At 41.7% G+C, this 24,363-nt stretch overlaps 2 protein-coding genes across 7 annotated transcripts in view; one reads left to right on the top strand and one right to left on the bottom strand.

Moving 5' to 3' along the window:
* Positions 1-24,363, top strand: part of CFAP44 (cilia and flagella associated protein 44) — a 62,466-nt gene that overhangs the window by 24,440 nt on the left and 13,663 nt on the right. For 2 of the 5 annotated variants that reach the window (XM_085591079.1, XM_085591078.1), the window contains exons 18-34: positions 69-339; positions 2,240-2,295; positions 2,717-2,879; positions 3,205-3,335; positions 4,260-4,477; positions 4,862-5,027; positions 6,296-6,473; positions 7,542-8,027; positions 9,440-9,643; positions 10,095-10,287; positions 11,281-11,391; positions 12,851-12,981; positions 14,092-14,208; positions 15,566-15,767; positions 16,455-16,615; positions 17,372-17,506; positions 18,023-18,184. In XM_085591079.1, the coding sequence (XP_085447205.1) occupies positions 69-339; positions 2,240-2,295; positions 2,717-2,879; positions 3,205-3,335; positions 4,260-4,477; positions 4,862-5,027; positions 6,296-6,473; positions 7,542-8,027; positions 9,440-9,643; positions 10,095-10,287; positions 11,281-11,391; positions 12,851-12,981; positions 14,092-14,208; positions 15,566-15,767; positions 16,455-16,615; positions 17,372-17,506; positions 18,023-18,157 (3,058 nt within the window). In that variant the 3' untranslated portion in view covers positions 18,158-18,184. Of the gene's footprint in view, positions 1-68; positions 340-2,239; positions 2,296-2,716; positions 2,880-3,204; positions 3,336-4,259; positions 4,478-4,861; positions 5,028-6,295; positions 6,474-7,541; positions 8,028-9,439; positions 9,644-10,094; positions 10,288-11,280; positions 11,392-12,850; positions 12,982-14,091; positions 14,209-15,565; positions 15,768-16,454; positions 16,616-17,371; positions 17,507-18,022; positions 18,430-24,363 lie in introns of those variants that run through there. The other 3 variants (XM_085591081.1, XM_021548966.4, XM_085591084.1) reach the window with 3 other exon arrangements.
* Positions 14,414-24,363, bottom strand: part of BOC (BOC cell adhesion associated, oncogene regulated) — a 59,686-nt gene continuing 49,736 nt past the window's right edge. For both annotated transcript variants that reach the window (XM_031505622.3, XM_085591094.1), the window contains exons 13-19: positions 23,777-23,882; positions 23,470-23,592; positions 22,602-22,823; positions 21,988-22,214; positions 21,323-21,402; positions 20,492-20,685; positions 14,414-20,168 (exon numbers count right to left, since the gene is read on the bottom strand). In XM_031505622.3, coding sequence (XP_031361482.2) covers positions 19,984-20,168; positions 20,492-20,685; positions 21,323-21,402; positions 21,988-22,214; positions 22,602-22,823; positions 23,470-23,592; positions 23,777-23,882 — 1,137 coding nt within the window. In that variant the 3' untranslated portion in view covers positions 14,414-19,983. The remainder of the gene's footprint in view (positions 20,169-20,491; positions 20,686-21,322; positions 21,403-21,987; positions 22,215-22,601; positions 22,824-23,469; positions 23,593-23,776; positions 23,883-24,363) is intronic.

Here is a 24,363-nt window from a genome sequence, read left to right as displayed (position 1 = left end):
CTTTTCATATTTTGAACTTGCTTGTTACAAGTTGCTGCTATTACTGTTTCTTGTTTTTTGTTTAACAGTAGCCACAGCCTCCTGATGTTCTGTGGGATGCAGGACGGCTCACTGCGAGCTTATCCTCTTGGTGAGAAAGGCCTCTCAGTGGGTGCCCTGAAGGACTACTGGTACCTGAATTTACATGACAATGACAATGGGCAGATCCGGGGGATCTGTTGTAGTCATGATGATGGGTGTCTGATTACCTGTGGTGGAGATGGAAACATTTTTACATTTGACCTCTGGTCAGAGGAAGAGCTTCCCAAAGAGCTAAAAGTCACAATCCCCCTTCCTAGGGTAAGTTGGTACCCTCTTTCACTGAATTAGGCCTTTTGGTATGAAACTACCCAGATGGGCAAACATGGTTCATTTATTTCTCATAAAGATCATTCACAGCAAAAGCTGAAGTTTCCTAAACTATTTAGAAGAATAGCTTTTGCAAAACGTTCCCTAAAAAACAGGCTCTGGGATTGCACTGTTCCTTCTCAGTGTTTTGTGTTTTTCTCCAAATAAATATGGTATGTGTTATTCATATGTAATATTCTTCCAGTGCTTTCCCACCCAAAGGTGTAGTCATACATATTCCTGGAATGAAAGAATTGAAAGGATTTATCTTACTTCATACCTTTCTTGGGTTTAATTCCAGTAAAGTATGATTCTGCTCTGGATGGGGATTCTAGAAATACTATTGGAGAGTAGCATATGTGTAGTTTCTCCATACACCTAGTACCATTCATGTAAAATTCACAATGGATTTTTCCATTTGCAAAATAGCACAACACAATGCTGATCCCGTTGCTCTTTCACTCTTGGGCAGCATTAGTAGTAGTGAATTTACAGGTGTTCTGTACTCACTGCAGAGCTGATCATCTCTAGCACATTTAAACAGATGACACTGGAACTCAGAAACAGTTCTACTGATATTGCACAAGAGGGATGTCAACTAAAATGTTCAAACTTTGTTGAATTTTTAAAAAGTCTTAAGAGTGTCTGAATTTAGTAACTATAACTTTAAAGAAGCAGTGAGAGCTGTTGAGTAAAGTGTCATTGTGCACAATAGGCATTCAGTAAAGTTTAAAAATCTTTAAAGTGTCAACGTAAAAAAATTAACTTTTAAATATGTTTTAGTACTGGTTAATAACTACATTTTGAAGGAAGCTTGTCAGCAGAGACAGAGGAAACTGTGACTTTGGTCATTCAGCTAAATTGTTCATGATTAGTTGGACTTCTTTACCAGTATGACAAGAATATATAGCACTGAGAATAGAGCTAGAGCTATTTTCTAAAAGTGAATGATTAGAACTTTTAATATCAGAGCCTTACGAACTCCAGTATTGGAAGAAGTTATTAATATACAATTATAAAGCATATATACAGATTTATAGTTTTAAATATGTAAGTAGCTCTATATAAAGACCTTTATGGTCAGTTCCATTGTTCAGGCTAACAGCATTGCTTAATGACCATTCTAATAGAGTTTTTCCCTTTTCAAAGTATATCTTCATTAAGTATCTATTCTAGTTTTAGGTCATGTAGAAAATTTTAAAAATTCTATCTTCATTAAACTTAATGAGATTCTTAGAAAATCAAATACAAATCATCTGAAACTAAGTTAAATTACAAATCAATTAAGTACAACTAAATTGTTGGGTGATAGTCCCCCCTCTTTTTTCAGAGCATGATTGCCTAGGGAAATGAAGCTTGTGCTACTGCAATGTCCATCCATCTGTCATTTTACACAGCTAATAATTGTGAATCCATTATGCAGTCAGCAAAAGCCAACCAGATTAATTACAGATGTAACTTAGAATTAGCCCATGACACACTGACTCTTGTTGATGTGGCAGTGAGGGGAGACAAGAGAATTGGGCTGGGGGATAGAGAACCAAAGATGTTATGGGACAGAGTGAATTTAGGACAAGCAATGATGTAATGATTTATGCCACTGGGGAGGTTATAGGGTGTTCTCTGTCCCTAATGTTTCATTAGTTCTTTTACATATAAACCAGCTTCCTTGCCTTTTCTGCTTGAAACATTACAATGCAGTATTTAAGGCTCAGATAGTAATATTGAAAATGAAGATTTCTTTTGTTTTTGTGAGAGGTGGTGAGAGCTCTGTCTTAATGCATATAAAAGCTTTATTGTCTGTTGAAAATATAACTGCTTGTTTAAAGACAAGACAATGTTTTTATTCCAGAGAGGTCTTGAGAAGGAGAAGGCTACTGAAGACATTAAGGATCCTGATGCCTACACGTAAGAGATGCTTAGATAATGATGAATAGGATTTTCAAGTGTTGGTAGCTCTTTTTCTATGTATTTCTTTTTGCCTACAAAGAGGAGGGATAAGTTGATCACCCTGAATGTAGGTCATTTATTTGTGAAACACACAGTTTTTTCAACCCTTCTCTCCATTTCATCTATTTTTATCTGGAAATAATTCAAATGTCGTACTATGAGGCAGTTAACTTCAGACTACAGAGACAGCAAAAGGTCAAAGCCCCTTGATGTTAAGAGTGTACAAATATACAGAAGGTGATTCCTTTTTAAGTTACTTTAAGAACCATTGAGTTCACTGGAAATTTAAGATTGTCAAGGAAATCTAAAAGGTCATATAAACTGTAATCTTTCCACTCTTGCATTGAGATAGCATAATTTCTGTTTTATGCATTTTCAGTATTGAGGAATACAAGCAGAAAAAGGAGCATGAACGGAAAATTAAGGAAGCTGAAGAAAAGAAAAATAAGAAAAGAGAGGAGTTAAGTGCACTGAGACAAGACTTTGTTTATCTCCTTCAAAAGAATCAGGAGTTGCCCAAGCACATGCAGTTACATAGAGAGGTACATCTGGCTTTTATTAGGGTCATTTACATTTACAGGCACCTTCTTCTAAAATGTTGCTACATATCATATTGGAGCCAAGGATGTCCAATGCTTTGGATTAAGGTAGTTTTAAAAATATATATATTGCTGGACTTCTGAATCACAGCTGATTATTTGTGCCAATTAAGAAGCACAGAAAAAAAATATGGTTCTCTGTGGAGATAGCTTCTGAAATAAAGGATAGTATTGATGTGCATGCAACTAAGGCACGTAAGTAAAAATATTAATTCTGAAGACCTAGTAGCCAAAATAATGTGATGCTGGGTTTTCCATCTTCCTGCAGGAGTTTGAGATGGACCGTAGGATCTTTGAAGAGCTGGATAGGCAGACACTACAGAGAATCCAGTTAGTGCAAAAGCAGCTGGCTTGGGAGCATGAGAAACAATTCATTGGACTGCAGAAACTACAAACACAGTAATTACCACTTTTCTTCTACTTCTCTCCCTCACCTTCCATGGGGCTTATTGCCTATGAAGTTGTACCTCCCACAAGAAAAAGGAATGTAATTAGTTTTTTCTCTCTCTCATATAATCAGTATTTAATCTGTTCCATTATGATTCTGCTCCTATTTAAGAATCTTATTTATTCTTGGAACATTTATTTTATGTGTAATGACTTCTATTGAATCTTTGGTAAAAATGCAGATAATCAAATGAAGGAAATTACTTCATTTGGATTCACTTCTGTATGAAGAATTCTGGTTGAGACTATTTTCCTGGGGTTTTGCCGTAAGTTCAATAAGAACTAAGAACTTTTACTGAAATGTTGAAAAACAACCTGTGAAATGAATGCCTGTTTTTAAGACATATTGTGTGTCTGTCAGATATTTTAATGTCATTCTAACACAGTGTTCTCTATATAATTTGAAGTTACAAAAAGACTTTCTCAAGAACACAAGTTTAAGCATGAGATGCATTTTGAGTTGGTTTTCATAGATCTAGGTAAAAGCAAAGGATGAATTAATAAAATAAATACACAATTAAAAAACCACCTTAGGCACACAGAGCATGTGACTGGGAAAAAAATAGAATGTGCATGTTTCTGATAAGTCCTTAATGGAAGATGAAATTTACTGTCATGAAGAACCTGGTATAAGTTTCAATATTGGGAAAAGTCTTCATGTGGTTATTCTTGACCATCTCCATTCCTAGATTGGATAAAAGTATATAGACAGTATCAGATGTCATCAGGCTAAGCAATTTCTTACTGACTTGTGGATTTACATTTAAGGATTGCATGTGCAATAAGTAAACTACACTCTTCATGCCCTTTCGGTCAAGGTAAAATGTATTTTGTGTCCACTGACATCAGACAGTTTTGTCTAATTTGGGATTCCAGGTTTCGGGACTCTCTGGAATTTACTCTCACTGTTCATGCCATTCAAACCAATCATCAGATTTCGACCTACAGCCTTCTAACAGTGTCTGAGAAATATGGCCAAGATAAGAAACATGAGGACAGCAAGTGGGCAGTACATAAAGAGAAGTGGACAGCACTTAAAGAGGCAGAACAAGCAGAAGAGGAGATACACAGAGAAACAAGCCCTGTGCATAGAGGTAACGATAACCATTTAAATCTTTCAGTAATATGGTTTCTGTCTTTCATCTCAGTTTGTGTTCCTGAGTCCAAGTTAAAGAAATACACATGTAAGTGCAGGTAAAGAAATATAGCTGTGATTTTTTTTAGTACCTATATGCAAAGTAAAATTCATACATAGTTATTCATGTTTAGATCAATGTCAGCAATTGTCTATCAGCCCCATGGGTAGAATGTGACTAAAAGTCAAGTCAAAGAACCTGAATACTTTCAAAACATCCACTACAATGGAACTATCCTGATTTACATCAGTTCTACAGGAGTTATCTGAGGGAGTTTCCAGCTGCTGAGACTGCACTGTGCTGTGTGGTATTACACCTTCACATAGTTATATTTTGTTTTAGGAAGTGTAGTTTTTGAGAATGACGCTGAAAGGCTGAAGACACCAGAGGTCCGAAAGCCAACCACGCGTTATATAGAAAGCAGACGTCAGAAAATCAGAAGCCTTGTTGAGAAATATGATGCACTGAAAGCCAAGATCATGAAGAGGAGGGCAGAGTGGCATGAATTGTGAGTCTTGAACTGGACTCTGTTTCCTTTTATTTCTGCTTCTTGTTTGAGATCAAGTAATGCTATTTAGCTGTAATATGGCACTATAATCTTCCTGCTTAGGTTTTTATGTTCCTAAGGGTTGTAATTAAAACAGATGAATTTTCATGTATCTCCAAGTTTCGAGAGAGCATTAGAATATATTTAGTTTCTATGGTTCCTGTAAAATATTATCAAATTTGAATTCAGCTAGGTAGCTGCATTTTCAGATAGGGGGTAAAATGTGTTTAAATGGATCACGACTGAGAGACACCATTACAGTCAGCTCTTAGTGAATCCTGCCAGCCCACATGGAGCAGCTACTGTAACAGCTGGGTTAGGTCAGCATCATGTGAGTGTTTGTGATATGCTGTCATGCTCCATGCTGGTCTTTATCTTAAGCAGCAAAAAAGGGGGACAGGATGTCTTTCACAGAATCGTAGAATATCCTGAGTTGGAAGGGATCCACAAGATCCATCAAAGTCCAACTCATGTCCTTGTACATGGGAGCCTCAAGAGTCACACAATGTACCTGAGAGCTTGTCCAAACACTCCTTGAACTCTGTCAGGCTTGGTGCTGTGACCACTTCCCTGGGGAGCCTGTTCCAGTGTCCAATCACCCTCTGAGTGAAGAACCTTTTCCAAATATCTAACCTAAGTCATATATTTGAATGACCACTTTTTCAAGGCTGTGTTAGATGGGGCTTTGAGTGACCTAGTCCAGTGGAAGGTGCCCCTGTCCATGGCAGGGGCACTGGAACGAGATGATCTTTAAGGTCCCTTATAACCCAGACCATTCTATGCTCATGGAAGTACAGAAGTTCTTCCTTAGGAGATGAATGGCAGGGAATAGGACCAATGTAGAGTCAGAGTACAAAGCTTTTAAGGTTATTTAGTGTTTAACAATGTAGAGTAGGATCAAGTATTCTGTGCTACAGGCTGTTAGATTGTTGTGTGGCTCCCTGAAATTGATAGCAACATGTATTCACTTAACCCAGAACTCAGTCTGAGTGTGAAGGTTTAAACTTTCCCATGGCAGAGCTTTGTTTTAAGAATTCTTAGAAGGAAAAAAATCTGGGATTTTCATTTAAATGTGCAAGGATGTTCTTTCCAAAATAGCCATTCTTTTCTGAGAGAGGTGTATCACTCTTTCTCCTCCCAAACTTTGCTGCTCAAGTCAGAGGGTATGAAATTACTGTTCATTTGTATGCTTTCTGTCTTGAAGTTCAGCTTTATTTTGTACCTACCAGATATAAGAGCAAACCTAGAGATAACGATGAGAATTCCAAAGATGCTGAGGAGACCAAAGAAGCACGGGAGAATATAGGATGTTACAGGCTGAAGAGTGCCACTAACTACACACTCACTGAAAATGAGCGTATAAGCACTGAAAAGAAGATGATGCAGCTTGCAATCCTGGAAGATTTGGTATGTAAAACTGTGTATATTGCCCTCTTTGTGGTAGGGGACATGAGGATAGTGTATTGATCACTGAAGAAATTTTTTGAAAGGAATTGAAAGTGAGTGTGGGAATAGGCCTTGAAGGACCGACAGCTGTTTTGAGTAAGCTTTAGTTACAAATCAGCTCTTTTCTTGTGAACTGTCTCATGCTTCAACAAACCCAAACCCAAATCATTCCAGGGTGACTCTTTATAAATGAGAAAAAGAATTTAGCTTTACTAGTATTTCAGCAGAAACACCTGTCTTTTTAAATTAGAAGTCTTATAATCTAGTAAAACACTGGCTAAATAACCCCTGCTGTGAAATACCTTTACAAAAACAGGGATGTGAGCAAGGAAAAGTGTTCCAGCATGGCCTCTCTGTATTTGCACTTTGGCAATCACTGCTCCTGAAATTGGAATCTTCCTAAGAACCAGGTTTTTTGGAGCCTCATTGCTGTAGTAGGACTCCTACAGTTACCACACATCTTTCAACCTTGAAGACACAATAAGTACAAATGCTGTGCAGTATCTTTGTTGCTTTCCCTGTGACTTCTTTCCCCCCATCCTTCTCATAGGAATGGTTTTTCATTGTATTTGGCTGGACTGCAAAAGAGTGACACTGGATAACTTTGACAGCGAGGTCTAAGCCTTACAGAAGCAATACTACAGTCTCAGAGGATTTATTGGATCATTTTAGTCTCATGCCTGGGCTTCAGCACTTCACTGTAGTGTTGATGCTACCAGATAGCCAGTGATTAACCCAACTCATTAGAACAAACAAAGGGAATACTATCATAAACTCTGGGTTTGTAATGATGAGGAATTCCACTTGCTTCAAGTGGATGGTGTGTTATTTTCTTTTATAAAGATCAGAAAGTTTCTGCCAAATATATTCATGATAGATCACATTCAATTATTACTTCATGTAAAAAGAGTCAACTAATAGCCTCTCTTTATCACAGAATGATTAGTAATCCTAATTTTATCCTTCTTGATTTGGGTAAGACCACTTCCTGTGGTAGAGAATCCTACTAAAATAGTTTTTCCTTTGCAGATTCATAAGACAAAAGTGAATATGAACAAAGAGATTGTGTCTTTGAGGGACCTCAAGGTTTCTACTATTGATGAAATCAAGAGTTTAGTGAAGGAAGTCAAATCCATACAGGCAAGATTAGATGTATCAGAACATCTCCCTATTCCCCTGATCCCTCAGTTACACCCAGATGAGGTTCCTGAAAAAATAGTTGAGCACAACAGTGATGTCCTCCTAAAGTTCAAAGAGGAGCAGGAGGCCAAGGCAAAGCTCAAGGAACCACTGGAAGGGTGTCCCTCGTCTCGCGCATTTAGGCATGTGTTCCTTCAAACTTCTCCAGTGGAAGAGGGTGCCCCCATGGCACAGGCTGGAGATGCACCAGCTGTGGTCACAGAGGAGCAGGAGGCTTTTGAGATGGAGAAAGCAGAGCCAACAGAAATGGAACTGGAAATTTTAAAGAGGGAGAAGATAAAAAATCTATACTTGCAGGAGACCTTGATTAAAAAGGTAGGAAATTGAAAGTTATTTTTGTCAGATTAAAAAAATCCCATTGGTTCATCAATGAAACAAAAACCCCTTCTGTCTCAGGATTGCAGCTAGTCATGCCTTTCTGCAGTCCTGGAAAATGCTAACTGTTGCAAATTAACAGTGGAAATCAGTATAAATCCATAACTATAACCTGTGTTGTGACTATTATCACTTGAAAGATATCTTAGATTTCTTATTGAGTGTGCCATGAAGCTATGATCATAGTGGCCAAAAAATATAAGACAAGTAAAATGTTAGACATAACTTGAAAAATTACAGAGTTAAAAAAGCAGCATCACTGCAACTTTGTAGATTCATGTTCTCAGCTCTTCAATAACTGTAGTTTTAACTTTTTGGTCCAAAAATTACTTTGTAGGATTAGAAAAGGTACAAAAGAGAGTAACCAAAATGCTTAGTCATAGAAAAGATTCTTTAAAAGATACATCTAAGTGGATAAAGTATCTCTGACCTGTGAAAAGGGCAACTGATATGGTTTTAGAGATGTGATAAAATTCTGAATAACATAGAAAAGGAGGGTGGGAATCATCTCTTAAAAGAAGGAGGTATATCAAATGAAATGGTCACACAGAAAGGTTGAAGCATGCAAATTAAAATAGTTTTCCTATCCAATAATAAGCTAAGCTTTGGAACTCAGTGCTAGGATGTGGGGGAAGCTGTAATTTGATAGTGTGGGAAAAAAAATCCATTCAAAGCTGTTGAACAAAGTATACTGCTTCAAACTCAGGATGTCCCTAAGTCAAAGTTTAGGAGGGTACAGAGAGCAGTATACCAGAGGTGTGCCACTGTTCACTTGTTTGCTCCATTTCTTAGCACCTCTCTAATTTCTGCTGCTGGGAGTTGATTCTTTGGTCTGCCTCAACACAGACACCCTTGTGTTTATGTGTATGAAGGTTTTGAGGGAATACCCAAATTCTACTGTGAACATCACACACCTGTAAATTAATGTTAGCAGCTGGTAGTACTTATTTAGCTGTAAATGTCTAAGGGAAGAGCTGGTAGCTATTTAAAAAGACGTCTGTCAAGGCAGAAGAGTTATTTATTTATGGATCTGGGATTGTTGTATAAACTGCTGTAAACTATGGACTACTCAAAAACATTCTCTGAAGAGTAAAATACTTCAGGGATGGAGGGGATGCAGTGAAAGATTCCTGTGACACCCTGGTGATTCTTTTACTATTATGCTGAGAAGAAAGACAAAGATTTGGGATTAACTTTGTCTTTCAAAGTGCATCAGTACTCTCTAGGAAATAGCATATCTGTGTTGTTGATTCGGCAGACAGAATTTTTCCCTTCTGCTCCTTTCTCTAGCTTTGCATATTTAACTGCACTGATAATACTTTTCCTGTTCCTGATTTCCTCCTTTGCTCCAGATCAACACACTGGTGGTCAACTTCGATGCTGAACTTCGCCTTTTGCGGCACAAGAAGCTGAAGATGGATGTGCAGATGAAAAGTGCTGATCTGTGCTGCATCACATGCTGTGAAGAGCTGCTTATCCTGAAGAAACTTGAGGTACATGAGGACCTTCTTGAGGAGCAAATCTGTACCCTCATCAATGAACAGGAGGACATACATGTAAGCAGACCACATGCACCATTAATTTAAATTTAACAGTTAATTGAAAATTGACTAATTAATTTTAACTATTAATGCATGGCTTGAAACAAAGGTAAACTGTCAAGTAAATGGTGGCATCCTTTGGCTTTCTTTTAGCATTGATCCAGTGACTAGTGCTACATTTTGAAAAACAAGAAACTCTTGATGATCAGCCTAATAGGATGGTCACTTCTAACTTCCAATACTTAATTTTTTAATAATCTTAAAATTTGTACTTTAATAGATCCTTCATTATATGGCCAAAGTGACTAATCACATACTTTAAGAACATATTCCTAATTGATGCTTGATTGAACCACGGGTTTTATCAAGAAAGACAAGTTTAGCATTTCCAGATCTTCACAGATACATCCTATATATATACACATGGGTTCTACCTTTTAACTGAAGTAGTTTTTTGTTTGTTTAGTCAAAATTGAAGAGCTACCTTGCACAAATAGAGGACAGAAAGTGTGAGATTGTAATGCTTGAGGAACGTAAGAAAGCTCTTTATGCCAGCTTTGAAGCATCCATTGGAGAAAACAATGAATTTGCTGATTTTCTGACCGACATTTTAAAGAAGGAAGTTGAGTATATGGAAAAAGAAATAGGAAGAGGAGCAGGTTGGAGATTTTGTTCTTTTTGCTCTATGGATTTGTTAAACATATTTCCATGTGGTCAAGTATATGTCTCTCATTCTATCTGGAGCCCTAAGTACATACAACATCCAGTCAGTTCAAAAATCTGTAGGTCAGACCTACCCAGATTTGCTTATAGACTGACAATGTGTTCTGTGGCTGTCATCTTGAATGATAACAATGATGTAATCCAGTTTCTAACGTGACTGCAGTTGGTTTGATAACAGTTCCTGCAATTTACATCCTGTAAGTCAATACTGAGGACTGATAATTGGTAAGAGGAAGAGGCACAGCTTTAAATAGGTGTTTCCTGTGCTGTACTAATGGGAGCTATGGATAAGTGATTAGTCTGTCACATTTGTGACATTCTGCTCTAATCTGTCCATTGACTAATGAGAGATCATAAACCTAATCTGCAATCATCTATTAGTCACAGGACTAAACATATTACAAAAGGATTTCATTCATCTTAGTGACTCAGTTTTAAGCTGTTAAAGCAAGTCAGTCTTACTGAGCTAAAATACTTCTGCTTTCTCTGACTTGGCTTTTGATTTCAAGTGAGACATGATTAGCAAAAAGTGCAGACAATGGTGATGCTTTATGACAGAGTTGTGCTTCTATATTCTGCTTGGTTGATTAATCTCTGTGGTAGAATGGTAAACCCACACTGTTTAAGTTCCTAACATATATAAAGAGAAGAAATATGTTGAAGTTAAGTCCCAAAAACATGGGCTGCACCTGTGCCTGTTCTACTACTAGGTGATATCTCTCTCTCTCTCTCTCTTTTCCCCTTTTGCTCTTTTTTCTTTTCTGTGGAAACATTGCATCAAATCAATGCAATAGGCACAAGGTGCCTGGATTCACATATCACCAGAATGATCTTTCATGATTTACTGGGCTTGTGTTCACCAGAACGCTGGCATAATGCATAGCTGGTGGGTCTGGAGCATTTTGCAAGCCAATGCCTGTTTCTTTCAGGTGAAGAAAATGAGAATGAAGAGGAAGATGATGAAAAGCCTGACTTAAAGACTGATAAAGAAAATGGTGGATCTAAAAGCATAGTCTTTGATGACTCTGTTTGCCCAGAAGGTACCTAAGCTGTTAGTTCCTTGTGTTAACTAGTTGTTTAGCTTTAGGGGCAACATCATGTGTTTGAAAAGAAAACACAGATTTTTAAAAAAATTATTCACTGTCATGAAGGGCTGGAATGTGTGCAACCCTCCTGTGTGCAGTATTTTTCCCCAGGAAACTTCAGCCAAGACAATAAAACTGCTGATAGTGTAGACTACCCTAATTAAAAAAGATTGGAAAATAAGAATTAGCTAAGCCTAAGAATAAATTATTTTTTGTAAAGAAGCATTCACCATTTCACGGCTGTTACCTGGAGAGAAAAGGCTCTCCTCTTGAGTGGAGCAGCGGCAGGGCTGTAGCTGCTCTCTGGAAACAGCTGCCTGGCTGGATCCCTCCCTGTTCAGGGAAGTTCTGAGGGGGAATCCTCATGCTGTTAATTGAAGCTCTTTGTTACCACCTCGTGGATTTATGCAGCAATTGCCTGTTGCTAGGCTGTTCTGAAAAGTTAGGAGCTTTACTTTGCAAAGTCCTCTTCATTTGTGCAATCAAAAAGGCAGGCAACTCTGTCCCTCCTTTTCTTTTGTAGGAGCTTAGCTAATTTAGGATGTTGTTTTTTTAAAAAAAATCTTTGAGTGCTGTGTTAGTGACACAGCACTGCTTCATTTTTAAGTTCTAACTTACCAACAATTCACCACCTTCCCCTTTTTAAAAATTGGATTTTAAAATCATTTCCACAAATTGAATTTTTATTAACTCCTTGTCCATCTAATTTTTCAATGGAATGTTAGGAAGAAATAAAGATTTTTATTCTTACTTAAAATGTTCAAATTGCTAATTTAATAGGGTAATTGCATGTTGCATTAGCATCTTCATATTTGTCTCTTTATGTAGAATTTTTTTTTTGCCTTTATTGAGCTCTCTTTTTTATTATTATGCCTGCTGATTTGGGCAGAATTATGTACTTGCTAAGCATTACTGAAATCACAGTATTGATAGAAATACACAGATCTTCCTTACCATGACACAGATTCTATGAAATACAGCTATGTTTACAAGTAGAGCTATAAATGATCCCTACAGCAAGTTCATAATTTATAATGAAGGGTGCTATGGAGAAACAACTATGTGTTCACATAATTGAAGATTTTACTGCAACACATATTAACTACTGGGACTGCATTGCTTGCAAAAGCTAATTTTTGAGCCCTTGCTTTTAATGCTGGCTTTGATGCATTTAATCTGAGTTCTGGAAAAAAACTATCTTGACTGTAAAGATGAAAAAGATCCAGCCAAGACATTCACCCAGTCATGGAGGCACGTGGCCCATGGGTTTAAGGAAGATCTAGGGAACCAAACCCATGGTGTTATTAAGGGGAATGCTGGGAATGTGCACAGCAGGAGAAGGTACCAGCTCTACCCAGTAACTCCAGAGCAGTCACAGTGAAAGTAAGCTCTTCTTTGACCCTTTCCCTTTCAGGCTGCAGTGAGGATCTCTTCCTGAACACCATCCAGCTCCGGCAGCAGAGGATAGGCATTGAGAAAGCTCTAGAAGAGGAGAAGAAAGTTGCTGGTGACCTCAAAAAGGAATATAATGCCTTGGCCAAAAAGGTATTGTAGTGTTTTCTCAGAAAGCATCACTGTGTTCAATGTAGTGCTAGTGTTAGTGCTGGTCTAAGATTTAAAACCAGAATCCTAACCCTCTGAGAGGCCTCTATTTGGGAAGAGATATCTATGGTGGCACAGAAGCAGGAGGCAGCTGGATATAGTCACCTGTTCTCCTGGAAAGGGTAAACAAGTTGGTCTAACCTTAGCTTTCATGGGGCTGGATCCAGGTCAGTTCCCTCCCAGATGTCTAGCCTCATGCAGCAGCAGGAACTGGATTCTCTGGTTCAGATGAAACACATGGTGTGGTCTAGCCTATCCTCTGTGTGTTTGTATGAGAACAGAGATTGAAGAATACTTACCCTAACACAAATCCACGTTAAAATAAATGCAAAAAAGAAAAATCTATTCTTCCATCTATTTCTTTTGCTTTTAGTTATTTTCCATTGCTCTTTGTCACAGGTAATCACTGAATAAACTTTTGGTACAAATTTTCCATTTTGCTTTTTTGAACTCCTGCATTCATTAAGAAATTTGATTTGTACTAATTAAAAATATCTTATTTTAAATGGTTATCTGGAAGAGAGAGGGTGCTACCAAAAGAACATTATGCAAGCCTTGTGCTTTTTCTGTCTCAAAAATGTTCCATCAAGCATGCTTAACATCAACATGCTTAGCGTTTTTTAGTTTTTAAAGGCTTTTCTAAGTGCCAGCTGCCACATATTCACCCTGGAGCATGACATTTGAGTCTGAATTGTTTCTTTCTCATGCAGAATCAATAAGCATTTCCAGGCATAACACAATAAAAATTATCTTGCAGGCTCTGTAGATCTGCAAGTGTTTTAGATGCTAAACAAAGCAGCTGTCTCTTGATACATACAGGGCAGCTCTAAGGAGACAGTCACAAGTGTACATGTGTGCAGAGGTATTCTTGCTTGAATATATGTAGATGATCCTTGGGTTTGCCTATGACACTCACCTATCATATGTAGTTGAAAAAAAGCACATTTTTATAAATTTCTTTCCCTTTGGCTCATGAACTCTGGAAGAACCTTGTTGCCTTACATATTCTAAGTATCACAGGATTTTGTTTGTCCACAATTTGTCCTTCTGCAGGCAAAAGAAATAGAAACCAGTCTGGACACAACAAACAGGGAACTGGAGGCCTTTCAGTGGGAAAAGCTGCACAGACTAAATGAGCTGGATGTAGTTGTGCCTTTGAGACTCCATCAGGTAATTCAAGATGTTGTGCATCTGCATGTGCAGAATGGCCTGTGTACATCTAAACAATGGTGTTACTGTTCTTTGGGGCTGTCTTGGTTAGACAAGACAGGAGTCTGTGAAAGAGGGCAAAGCCTCCTGTGCAATGGAGAACGGCAAACCCCCCTCCCTCTGAATTACGAGGATCTTTAAATTAAAAGGCTCTCAGGCAAAGATATGGGAGTGGGAGTAACAATTCTTTACTAGGAGAAAACTAGACAACAATTTAAAAAGGAAAATGCAATCGGTACAAACAAAACTAGTGAAAGAAAAAGTCTAGAACCTGAGGAATGCCAGTATCAGGTTTTGCTGGGACAATTGCTTTCCCTTGCAATAGTTGATGAGTTGCAGCTGCAGTGGTGATCTTTAGAAGGGTATAATTTTCCTCTGAAGATCTGGTGGCAGTGGGGGCCGGTCTTCCTCTGCGCCGGGGTTGCCTCTGAGCTCCGCTGCCGTCGCCTCTGCGCGCGCCGGCTGCTTCGCTGCGAGTGCCGCCGAAGAGAGAGAGAGCGAGAGCTGCTTTTCTGGGAATCCCGCGCAGAGAGAGAGAGAGAGAGCTGCTTCTCTCGGAGTCCCGCGAAGAAGAGGGAGAGCTGCTTCTCTCGGAGTCCCGCGAAAAAGAGGGAGAGAGCTGCTTCTCTCGGAGTCCCGCGAAGAAGAGGGAGAGAGCTGCTTCCCCCCTCTGGGTGGGACCCCTCACGGCGTTACATTTTTTCAGCCTTTCATTGAATCAGTCAAAGGTGTATACACAAACCATTGTCTCTGAGAGAGATAACAAAAAACCTGTCCAACCGGTTCGCCTTCGACAGATGGCAAATGGAATACAAGCTTATCTTACAACCCAGGACAGGGGCCCTTAGTTCTGATTCACTATGGTCACCTGGGAGGGAAGTGCTGTTAACTGAACTTCATGCTGCTATTTCCTCTAGAATTACCTTTTTCCCCCCTTCTCCTTTATTGACATAAACAAGGTAAGGACAGGCAGGCTGGCCCATTTCTGAAATGTGTATGGTCTTCTTCAAGTGCTGTATAGGTTTGGCATGGCACTCTTTCAGGTCCATACCTACTGATATTCTCCTGGGAAAAAAAAAAAAAAAGAAACACCACCCCAGGAAAACAAATAAAAAAATCCCAGAAAAGTATTGAAACTAATGGGAATTCTGCCCAATTCAATAATGCCAGATTGAATACAGTGAATTCAGTCACACAATTCTCTGGCCTGAAAAAAGAGATGTGCCCACACCTACCTCACTCACTAGTTCTCTATTGCTCACACATTTTATATAAAGAGACATCTCCATCACCTTCTTGTTTCTGGCTGCCTTTGTAGGTGCAGTGCTTGGTTGATGGGGAGATGCCTCGTGACTTCTCCCAGACTTTAGTATTTACCAACCAGTCCTTGCAGTACCTGCAGAAGAGAATTGTGGACCTACGTAATGAAAAGATAATGCAAAGAGAGATCCATAAGAAGGCCAAGGAACAACATAAGCAGCTTCTCCAGGAGAAAAAGGAGATGGAGATGGAGATTCAAGGTGAGTAACAGAGACACTGAACAACACAGCATTGCTAATGTTCCTTCTGTCCCTCCCACTGGCTTTGCGTAACTCACCATGGCTCTATTCTTGCACAGATGTCACAGAGGATAACTACAGAAAATAGATCAAGTAGACTGTTGTGATGGAGTTGCAGTTCTCCGGCATTGCAGTCATCAGGCTGTGCAAAATAATTTGAGAACCTAGTATAAATAGAGCTTACTGAGATGAGACACTGGAAGTCTGGACACACGTTTGCTATTTCTCTTTGTAAACCAGAACTCCTAGGATAAAAGTAGTTTCTCCAAAGATACATAAGCTTTTTCTGGTAATTTCTTCCCCTTTGGAACATTTAGAGAAGGAAACGAGCCCTATTCAAAACACTTTTCCAAGAGCCAAACCCAAAGGTGTGTCTAGCACCACCAGACCTGCAGAGGCCCTATACAGCCTGTGCTATGAGAGTGGCTTACTAGGACCGGCTTAGAGTGTGGCTTAGTGACCACACAGGCATGATCATGGGCAAGGACAAGTGACATGACTCAGCTGTGAGCTCTGTGTGGTTTTGTGTGAATTATTTCTTGCAGAGCAAATACCAAAGAGCTCAGACAAAAAACTGGGGTAAAGCAGAAATTCTTGTAAACCAATGCCTGACAGTTCTGCCATTTTGTGCCAATGTCCCTCTGTTAGAACTGGAGGAAAGGTGCAATAATCTGATGATGGAGAAGTTTGGTCGGCTGGTTGATTTTGAAGCAGTTCAGGTCCACTCTGTTAATATACCCATGGAGCAGATGAAAGTGAGAATAATGGAGAAGGAGTACGAGCATTTCGTGGAGCTCAAAGAATGGGAGGTAAGCAGCAGGAAGAGGAGGAAGACACGTGTTGTGATGATCTGTTAAGGCTTGTTTTCCTGGGGACTGAAAAGTTACACTAAAATCTTTTGTCAGCTTGCTCATGTTTGATTTTTTTTCACTTGTCCTTAATAGACCATAGTGTTCAACTCCAATTTCCCATCATCATTGCTACCTCTGCTCCAGTTGCTGGTGCACATCCTGTTTTTCAGGGAGGTAGTTGATGTCTCTGTTTTGCTTTCCTCAGACACATTATCCTATTTCATTCCCTACATTAAGTTCTTGCAGAGTGCTTTTCTCTGGTTCTCAGGTGGCATTCAGCATCTCCTTCCTTCTCTCAGTGCCTTTGGTGACAGACTTAGAGTACAGGGCAGGCTCTAGTTCATGCCTGGGGTGCCTATCTGAAAAGTTCATGTCTCCATTTGGTGGAGCTTAAGGCTCAGCTGCTGTGGTGCAAGCAGGCAGCACGCTTATGCTGCTCTTACAGAAGAGCACAGGAGGGTACAGAAATTCTATGTACCTAATGGCTTTTTTTTCTCACACATTTGCTGAACTGCTTTACTTACTTAGGCATTTGTAATTTAGATATATTTTAAACAAGAAGATGACATTGCACTTAAGGTACTGTGGGATCAGATGGTGTGGCAGGATCAGTCTGTTGTTTACCTGTGACATTTACATTGTACCTAGCATTTCTTCCCCACTCAACACTTGTTGTCCTTTCTCATCCCAGATCAACTTTTTACATCTTTTTAGGAAAGAATTGTAGTCCTGCAGTATCAGCTAACAAAGCTGACAAGGGAAAACACCAGCAAGCTGCACCAGCTGAACAGGTTTTGCTATGAAAAGCATCAGCTTGAAACTGAGCTGGAATCACTGACAACTGGTCAGGTGAGCCTTGTAGCCACTGCAGTGCTTGCAGGTTTGGGACTGTTCTGAAATGGGTAAGGGATCATCTGGCCCTCCCCAGCCCCTGGTCCCACATGCTGCTCTGCAGTCAGCAGTTTAAGCTAGGAGTGGGACAGGCTGAATGGCTGCTCCATACGTTACCATCTCTGTTATTTCTTACTTAGCTGCTTTCTAAGACTGAAACAGACTATGTCTAATTAAAATATGCCTTGCCTTGAAGGAATTAAAAGAATATTCCTTTGTTCATGGAAACAGTCATATCACAGTTCTGTAGCAGCATTATGATGAGAAGTGGATTTATTGCTCTGTACCAGGGAGTAAGTCTACGGTAGTGAACCTTCACTCTTTCACATAGTTCTGACTAAGGTGTGGGAAAGTCATGGGTATGTCCTAGTTCTTGGAAAGCTTCACTTTCCCTCCTTGAAATAAATTTCCACTGTTCATTGTCCATATTTTATAGGTATCATTTTTTTTCCTCTCCATTTTTTTCCTCTACAGGGGGGAGAATTTGAGGGCACCCTAAGTGCTGACCTCAAAGAGACAACCAGGCTGGAGTCACGGCTCATGCACATGACTTCTAAGGTGGCCCTTCTGAGAGAGAAAATCAGCCAGGGTGGAGTAGATGAGATGTAAAAAAACTCACTTTGCTTAGCAGAAAAGGTGAGTGCCTGTTTCTACAAGCTTTACCACAGGACTCCAACTCCCTGTTCAGAAATAGTATCTAACAATCCAAGTCACCCTTAAAATTAACTGTGGCAGCAGTAATGCCTGGAAGTGCAAAATTAATTGTTTTGGCTATCCAGGGGTTTAGTTGAAAAGGGTTGTATTTGGTTTTTCTAGCAAAATATGACTGTAACAACATATTTGGAATAAAAAATAGCAAATAAAACTATTAAATACTGTTATCAGTCCATTGCAGAGGGTTGCACTGAATAAGGTGCCCATGTGTGAGCATTATGTCTGTGTCTACTCTTCAAAACAAATGGCTGTGGAAACCTGGCTTGAAGTTTTGAATATTTGAAGGGGCAAATATTGGCTTGGTACCTTGTTCTCAAAAATTATAAAAGAAGTCTGCCTCAAGCAAGCATTTGTTCCTGCTGAGCACCAGTGGCCCTGGTCTGCTAACTGAGCTAGTCAAGAGTCCAGGGACATACTACTAGCCAGGAGAAAGCAAAGGGGCTTTTGCATTCTCCTTTGCATGGCCTTTGCCATGGCATTTACTGGCAAGGAGGAGGGTGTGACAATGCAAAGTCAGCCTGCAATTCCACTGGCTTGCACCTGCCTAATCAGTCAGAGGTCCAAGCTCTGTGTGTTTTCAGGTGTTGCTCTTTTTTGCCTCTCTTATTTGGTGTGGTGGCAGAATGTGATCATTTACAGCACTTACCCTTCCTGTGAAACCTTCCTTCATCCCCAGGGTGGAGGGGTTGTGTTCTTGCCATGCTAATTTTTAATGGAATAAATTAAACAACCTCCAGCTGCTCTAGCTCTTCCTCCCCACTTCCCACCTCTTGCCACAGGTCTTTGTGTCTGTCTGGTGTACACTCAGCAGGGCTCCAGCACAAGAACTTCCTGCTGGTCCCAGCACAAGCATGTGAATGGTCCTTGTGCAGCCTGCCTTTACAGAGGGTCCCTGCTGAGGAACACACCTGGTGCTGGGAGCTCTTGTGCAGCTGCAGGTTGTGCCCTGGGAGGTAGGAAATGGCAGGAGCCCCAGGCACGGGGCTGTCTGGCACCAATCCTTTGCCTAACAAAGGGCAAGGACATACTGGGTAACCACACACCCAGAGACTCAGCTGGAGACAGGGAAAGGGAAGACCCCAGACTAAGCATCACCAGTGCCTATTTGGAAAACTCTAACTGCAGGAAAACATCACCTTTCCCCAGGTGTCCTGCTTGCTGTATGTCTGCAAGTGAAAAAGAAAAGGCTCATCTGTGTGAGGAATCAGCTTAGAACCAGGCACAGCAAAGACTAAAGCCTTTATTTTAGATGTTAAAGCATGGATTTGTCTTTACAGATAGGCAGCTGCAGATGGCATGTATGTGAAAGGTTGTTTAAGTTGATTAGGCAGAGTGCATAACACCAGTCTATTCACAGGAACATGTTCCTGGAACAAACTTTCCTGTGGGGGAGAGGAAAAGACCTTTTGGGCAGCATTATTTGTTGTGAAACCCTTGCTGCAAGAGGGTGCTGGCAGCTCTGTTTGGACCTATGTCCTGCAGTGTCTCTTGTCCAGCTGTTTCCATCGTGTGCTCTGATGGTGCCACTGGGAGCTGCTGCCTTGTTTCCTGGGTCCTCCTGTGACCTTGCTGAGGATGCCTTCTGTCTCCACAGCATTATAAAAGGCACATATACATCTATATACAAGTGCATAAATATATAAATAGGGGCGTTATACAAAAATAAATACCCTTTCTCTTTTTATCTTTAGAATAAGTCTTTTGCAAAAGGCAGGTGGGCCCTAGGTGGTGGGAGGATGAGTCTCTAAGGGTCTCAGTGGTGGAGGGCTGCTGTTCAGATGTCTTGGTAGGTCCTGACCCAAAGATGTGATCACCGGATTCTGGGCATGGAGATCTCCTCTGGACTGGCAGCAGTCTAGTCTTTCTACCTCTTCAACTGGCACTAGGCCTAAGCAGCAAGGGCTTCCTGAGGGGAAAAGGAGCAAGAAATTATTACAATGCACACTGGAAAGACAGATGCAGTTGGAGGTTTCAACTCAACAGTTCACTTTATGAGGAGGGGTACTCTGATCAAAGAGGAACATCAGCATTCTGAAAGTCTGTGTGGAAATTTGATGATGCCATGATCACACAAAACAAGTTTGATCTGCACTACAGGGGTGGATCAATGGATTAGGTCCTAGAGAGACAGATTCACATCACTTGACCATGAGCCATCAGAAAGGCTCTGCAGTGAGATTTCCCTTCAACAACAGCTGAAGAAGGCATGGAGTTTTCCAAACCACTGACCTTGGTGGAGGAGGGTATCTCGTTGAGCATCCAGGCTAGGGCCTCTCACTTTGCTTCCCATCACAGGATGATGGAGGCCAACAAAGTGCTCTTGAAGATGAGGACAATCATCTTGTGGCTGAAGAAGCTGGTGAGTGGAGTCATCTGGGAGACTGTAGAGGAAAGAGCTGTCTTCTGTTCTGGAGCTGGGCAATCTGGGGAAGCAGGCAGAGATGTTTAGTGCTGTTTACAGATCTTTCCTCCTTGAAAAATACAACTCATGTCATGTGTCAGCCAGTCCATCAATGCTGTGACACAGAACATTCCTAAATGAGGGGAAGAGCAGAAATTGGGATGTACTTGTGGGATAGGAATGAAGGGATGCGAGACCCGATATCCATGATCCAACAGGTGGTGAATGCCACTGGAGCTGGGAGGAATAATCGCTCACAGGGAACATAGTAATGAAGGATGTCTGAACAGTGAGACAGAAAGCACTCACAGCTGGACACTGGGAAGATTCTGGGGTAGCTGTTTAGCAACATTAATCACAGATGTTTGCTTCTCTCATCCTGCTTTTCAGTCTCCCACTCAGGAACGGGAGGAGGAAAAGGAGACAGAGGGGAGTAGGTCTTGGCCACCTCTACAATTATATTATTCCTTCCTGAAATCCTAAGAGGAATGAGTTCTGCAAAGATAATTTAGACCAAGGTGTCCTAGTACTGGAGCACAGATTTGTTTGTCAAGAGTTGGGACAGACAGGAGTGTATTGAGGGCAGGCTTTTGTGAGCAAGTAGTCTTGTGTGTCCCAGTGGATTGTACCACCCTCCCTCTCCACAGGCCAGGACTAACCTGGAGGGCTGGTAGTCTTGCTGGGCACTCGCATTCTGCAGCACTCTTGCCTGCAGCAAGGCGTTGCTCTCTTGGTGTGACTGGAAGGAGAGAGAAGATTCTTAGCAGAGCAATGACACACAGCAGCATTAAGAAGTAGGTACTGATCTGTGAGTCAGAGCCCTGGGGCAGATTGCTGAAGTTCTTACAGCAGAAGGCAGAAAAAGCTGAAACTGTTTCTTTTGCTACTGAAGGCAGTGAAACTGAGCACTGAAAAACTCACTTTACACTTACTGCTGAATGAGTGGAGTATAAGCAATTTATAGACTCAGCTCTGGCACTGCCTGTTACCCCTCTACAGAGAGAGTCCTCAACACTGTCAGTCCCTGTGAGCTTTGCTCCGGGGACATAGGAACTGTTCCCGTAAGAGTCACCTTTTCTCACTGCCTCCTCCATACTTAAGAGGCACTGGCCCAAGAAACCACCCCTTCACCAGCGTTTTGGAGACCTTCCTGTTCCCCCATGTCTCAGACTTCACTATGAAGGGGAAATGTCTTTTGGGAAGCCAGCCTTGCCAATTCTACATGCTGCAAAGTGTGCCAGCCACGCCTGGAGAAGCCCTCTCACTGGCAAGTGTGGCATCCAGCTCATGACAAACCAGCTCTTGATCCCAGGTGTGGACTAACCTGTGGCATTTCATCAGGGCTGTAATCTCGGGGCTTGGTGCTTGCATACCCCACTCCTGCAGAGCTGCAGATGCCATTCAGATGTGCCCTGCTGGCATAGGGCTGCCCATTAACAAAGGGATGTCCATTGGCACGAGGAGCAGAGATGCCTCTCAGAGGTACCATGGTGTACTGGCAGGATGACACTAGCAGCCCAGCTCCTGGAAAGCTCATGTCAATGGTTTGCTCTGCAGAGGGAAGGAAAAGAAAGTCTGAGGCAAAAATGAGAGGTAAAGTCAAGCTTGTTGAAGCTTAGCATGTATAGGGTTAGGCTGTCCTACCAGGCAGCTATTTTTGCACCCAAAGCACTCTTGGAAATAAATGGTGAAAAGGGGCCCTTTGCCTCTAGTGCCAGAGGCTCCTTTACTACAAGGCAAGCAGGACAAGGGACAAAACAGTGGCCTTTGTCTTTATGGGGCTCCACAGGACATCTGAGACTTGCTCTCTGCCCACGCCTTCCCTGCTTCCCAGAATTCCCTCACATTTTGGGTGTTCGCTGCAACTACACCGAGGGTCAGATTTAATCCAGAGGCAAACCATGCTCTGTAAATCAACCCCCAAGAAACAACCCTTACTCTGCTTGGACCAAGCTCTCCAAAGGCAAAAGGGAATGAAGGCCACGATGAGGAGTACAATGGATCCCAGCACAACGCCTACAATCAAGTACGGCAAGTCGCTGGAACGGGCCACCATGGCTCCTGTCCCCAGGCCACTGTGCCCACCACTGAGTGGGGGATGCTGCTGAGGGGGCACTTTGGAGGGTGGAAGACGACCTGGCAGACCAAGAGACTTCCGAGCTGTGGAAGGAAGAGAAAGAGAATGTTAGACACATGGCAGATGGCACAGCAGTCCAGGGATGTTAATGTTGCTGTGAAGTGGCCAGACTTCTATGGTGGCTTGAAAGAAGCACTCCTGGATGACAGGATTCCTAGGCTGATTCATATGGCAGTACAGACAAGGCCTCTGTGCTTGGCTCATAGCTCAGCCAGATCTGCTTGTGGACTGCTCAAGCAAAAGCAAATCCAAAATAGCTTCTCCAGTGTGCGCACTTGGACTTAATGCTGTTCCAGTCAAGACAGTGCAGCTGCTTTGAAGACAAAATGGGGCCTGCTTCTAATGCAACATGGAGTTCAGCACAGCAAGGGAAAGTTAGCCCTTCTGTTTCCAATCACCACCTATGTGATAGTCAGGAAAACAAAAGCCAACTGCTGCTTTGAGGGACAGCAATGGACTCTGTACAAAAGGTGAGCACAGACTGGGCACACTGATCAACACCATGGACAGCCCTGTGTCTCTCTTCTCTCTAGTGCTGCCTCCCCCACTTGGCTGAAGCTTGGGTAACGCACTGTCAGGCAGGGATGGTTCCTGCCCTGCTGTGCTCTGACAGCTGCAGGCAGGGGAGGCAGCAGCCATGCTCCCAGAGCTGCCCTGGGAATCCCTTACCTTTGGTTTCACAGATCATCACGTTGCTGAACTCGCTTTCACCTCCCTCGTTGAAGCACTGCATCTTAATGTCATATGAGGTCTCTGGCTGCAGGTGGCTGATGGAGTGCCAGTACCGATCTCCTGAGGAGGAAACAAACACATGGAGCTCTTAACCTCCTCAGGGAACAGGCAGCTGGCCCAGCTCTGCAGCAGTGCCGGGTAAAGCAGCCTGGATAGCCACTGTCTTTTGTGCACTGGGCTCCTTTTGGCTGTGCTGTCTTCCAGCAGGGACTAGGGGTGGGACCAGTCTCTCTATTTTTCCTACCTTCCACCACATCCTTCTTGTAGTCACTGTCATTGTCACTGTCAGTGGGGCGGTAGTAGATGTAAAATCCATGGATGGGGGTGTTGTTATTGCTGGCTGGGATGTACTGCAGAGAATGGAAGGGAGAGCAGAAATTAGCAGAGATGTCCATGCTTGTATTGTACTATTTGAGCAGCAGCTAGGATAAGTGGGATGGGAGAGGAAGATAACCTAGCAGAGGGGCCTTCCTTCTGTTGCCATTGATTTGCACAATGAAGGCTTCCCTACAAAAGCTCAATGCTACTTTCTACTCTCAAGCTTTGCTTCTCTCAGGTAACAGACAAGCTGTGGATCTGGGCCTGTCACTTCATGCATCCAGTACTCTGTGCCCTCTCAGCAGCTACAGCCAGTGATTCAAGAGTAAAAATTCCTGAACAACAGTGACTCAGCTGGGTGTGAGCAAGCACACCATCATCTTGCCTTCAGCAGGCTCATGGCTTGCCATGAACTGGTCAATGCATGAGCTTTGTTTTTCTGAAGACAGGTCTCTTCCTCCCTGTCACCCAGGGCAGTATTGTCCCAGCTCCATGTGTTCTTGCTGTCTTTCA

The sequence above is a fragment of the Lonchura striata genome, chromosome 1 (genome assembly GCF_050655825.1).
Source record: "Lonchura striata isolate lonStrDom1 chromosome 1, ASM5065582v1, whole genome shotgun sequence".
Taxonomy (NCBI): Eukaryota; Metazoa; Chordata; class Aves; order Passeriformes; family Estrildidae; genus Lonchura; species Lonchura striata.
Note: the sequence above shows the minus strand (reverse complement) of the source record. Positions and strands in the feature narration are given on the sequence as shown.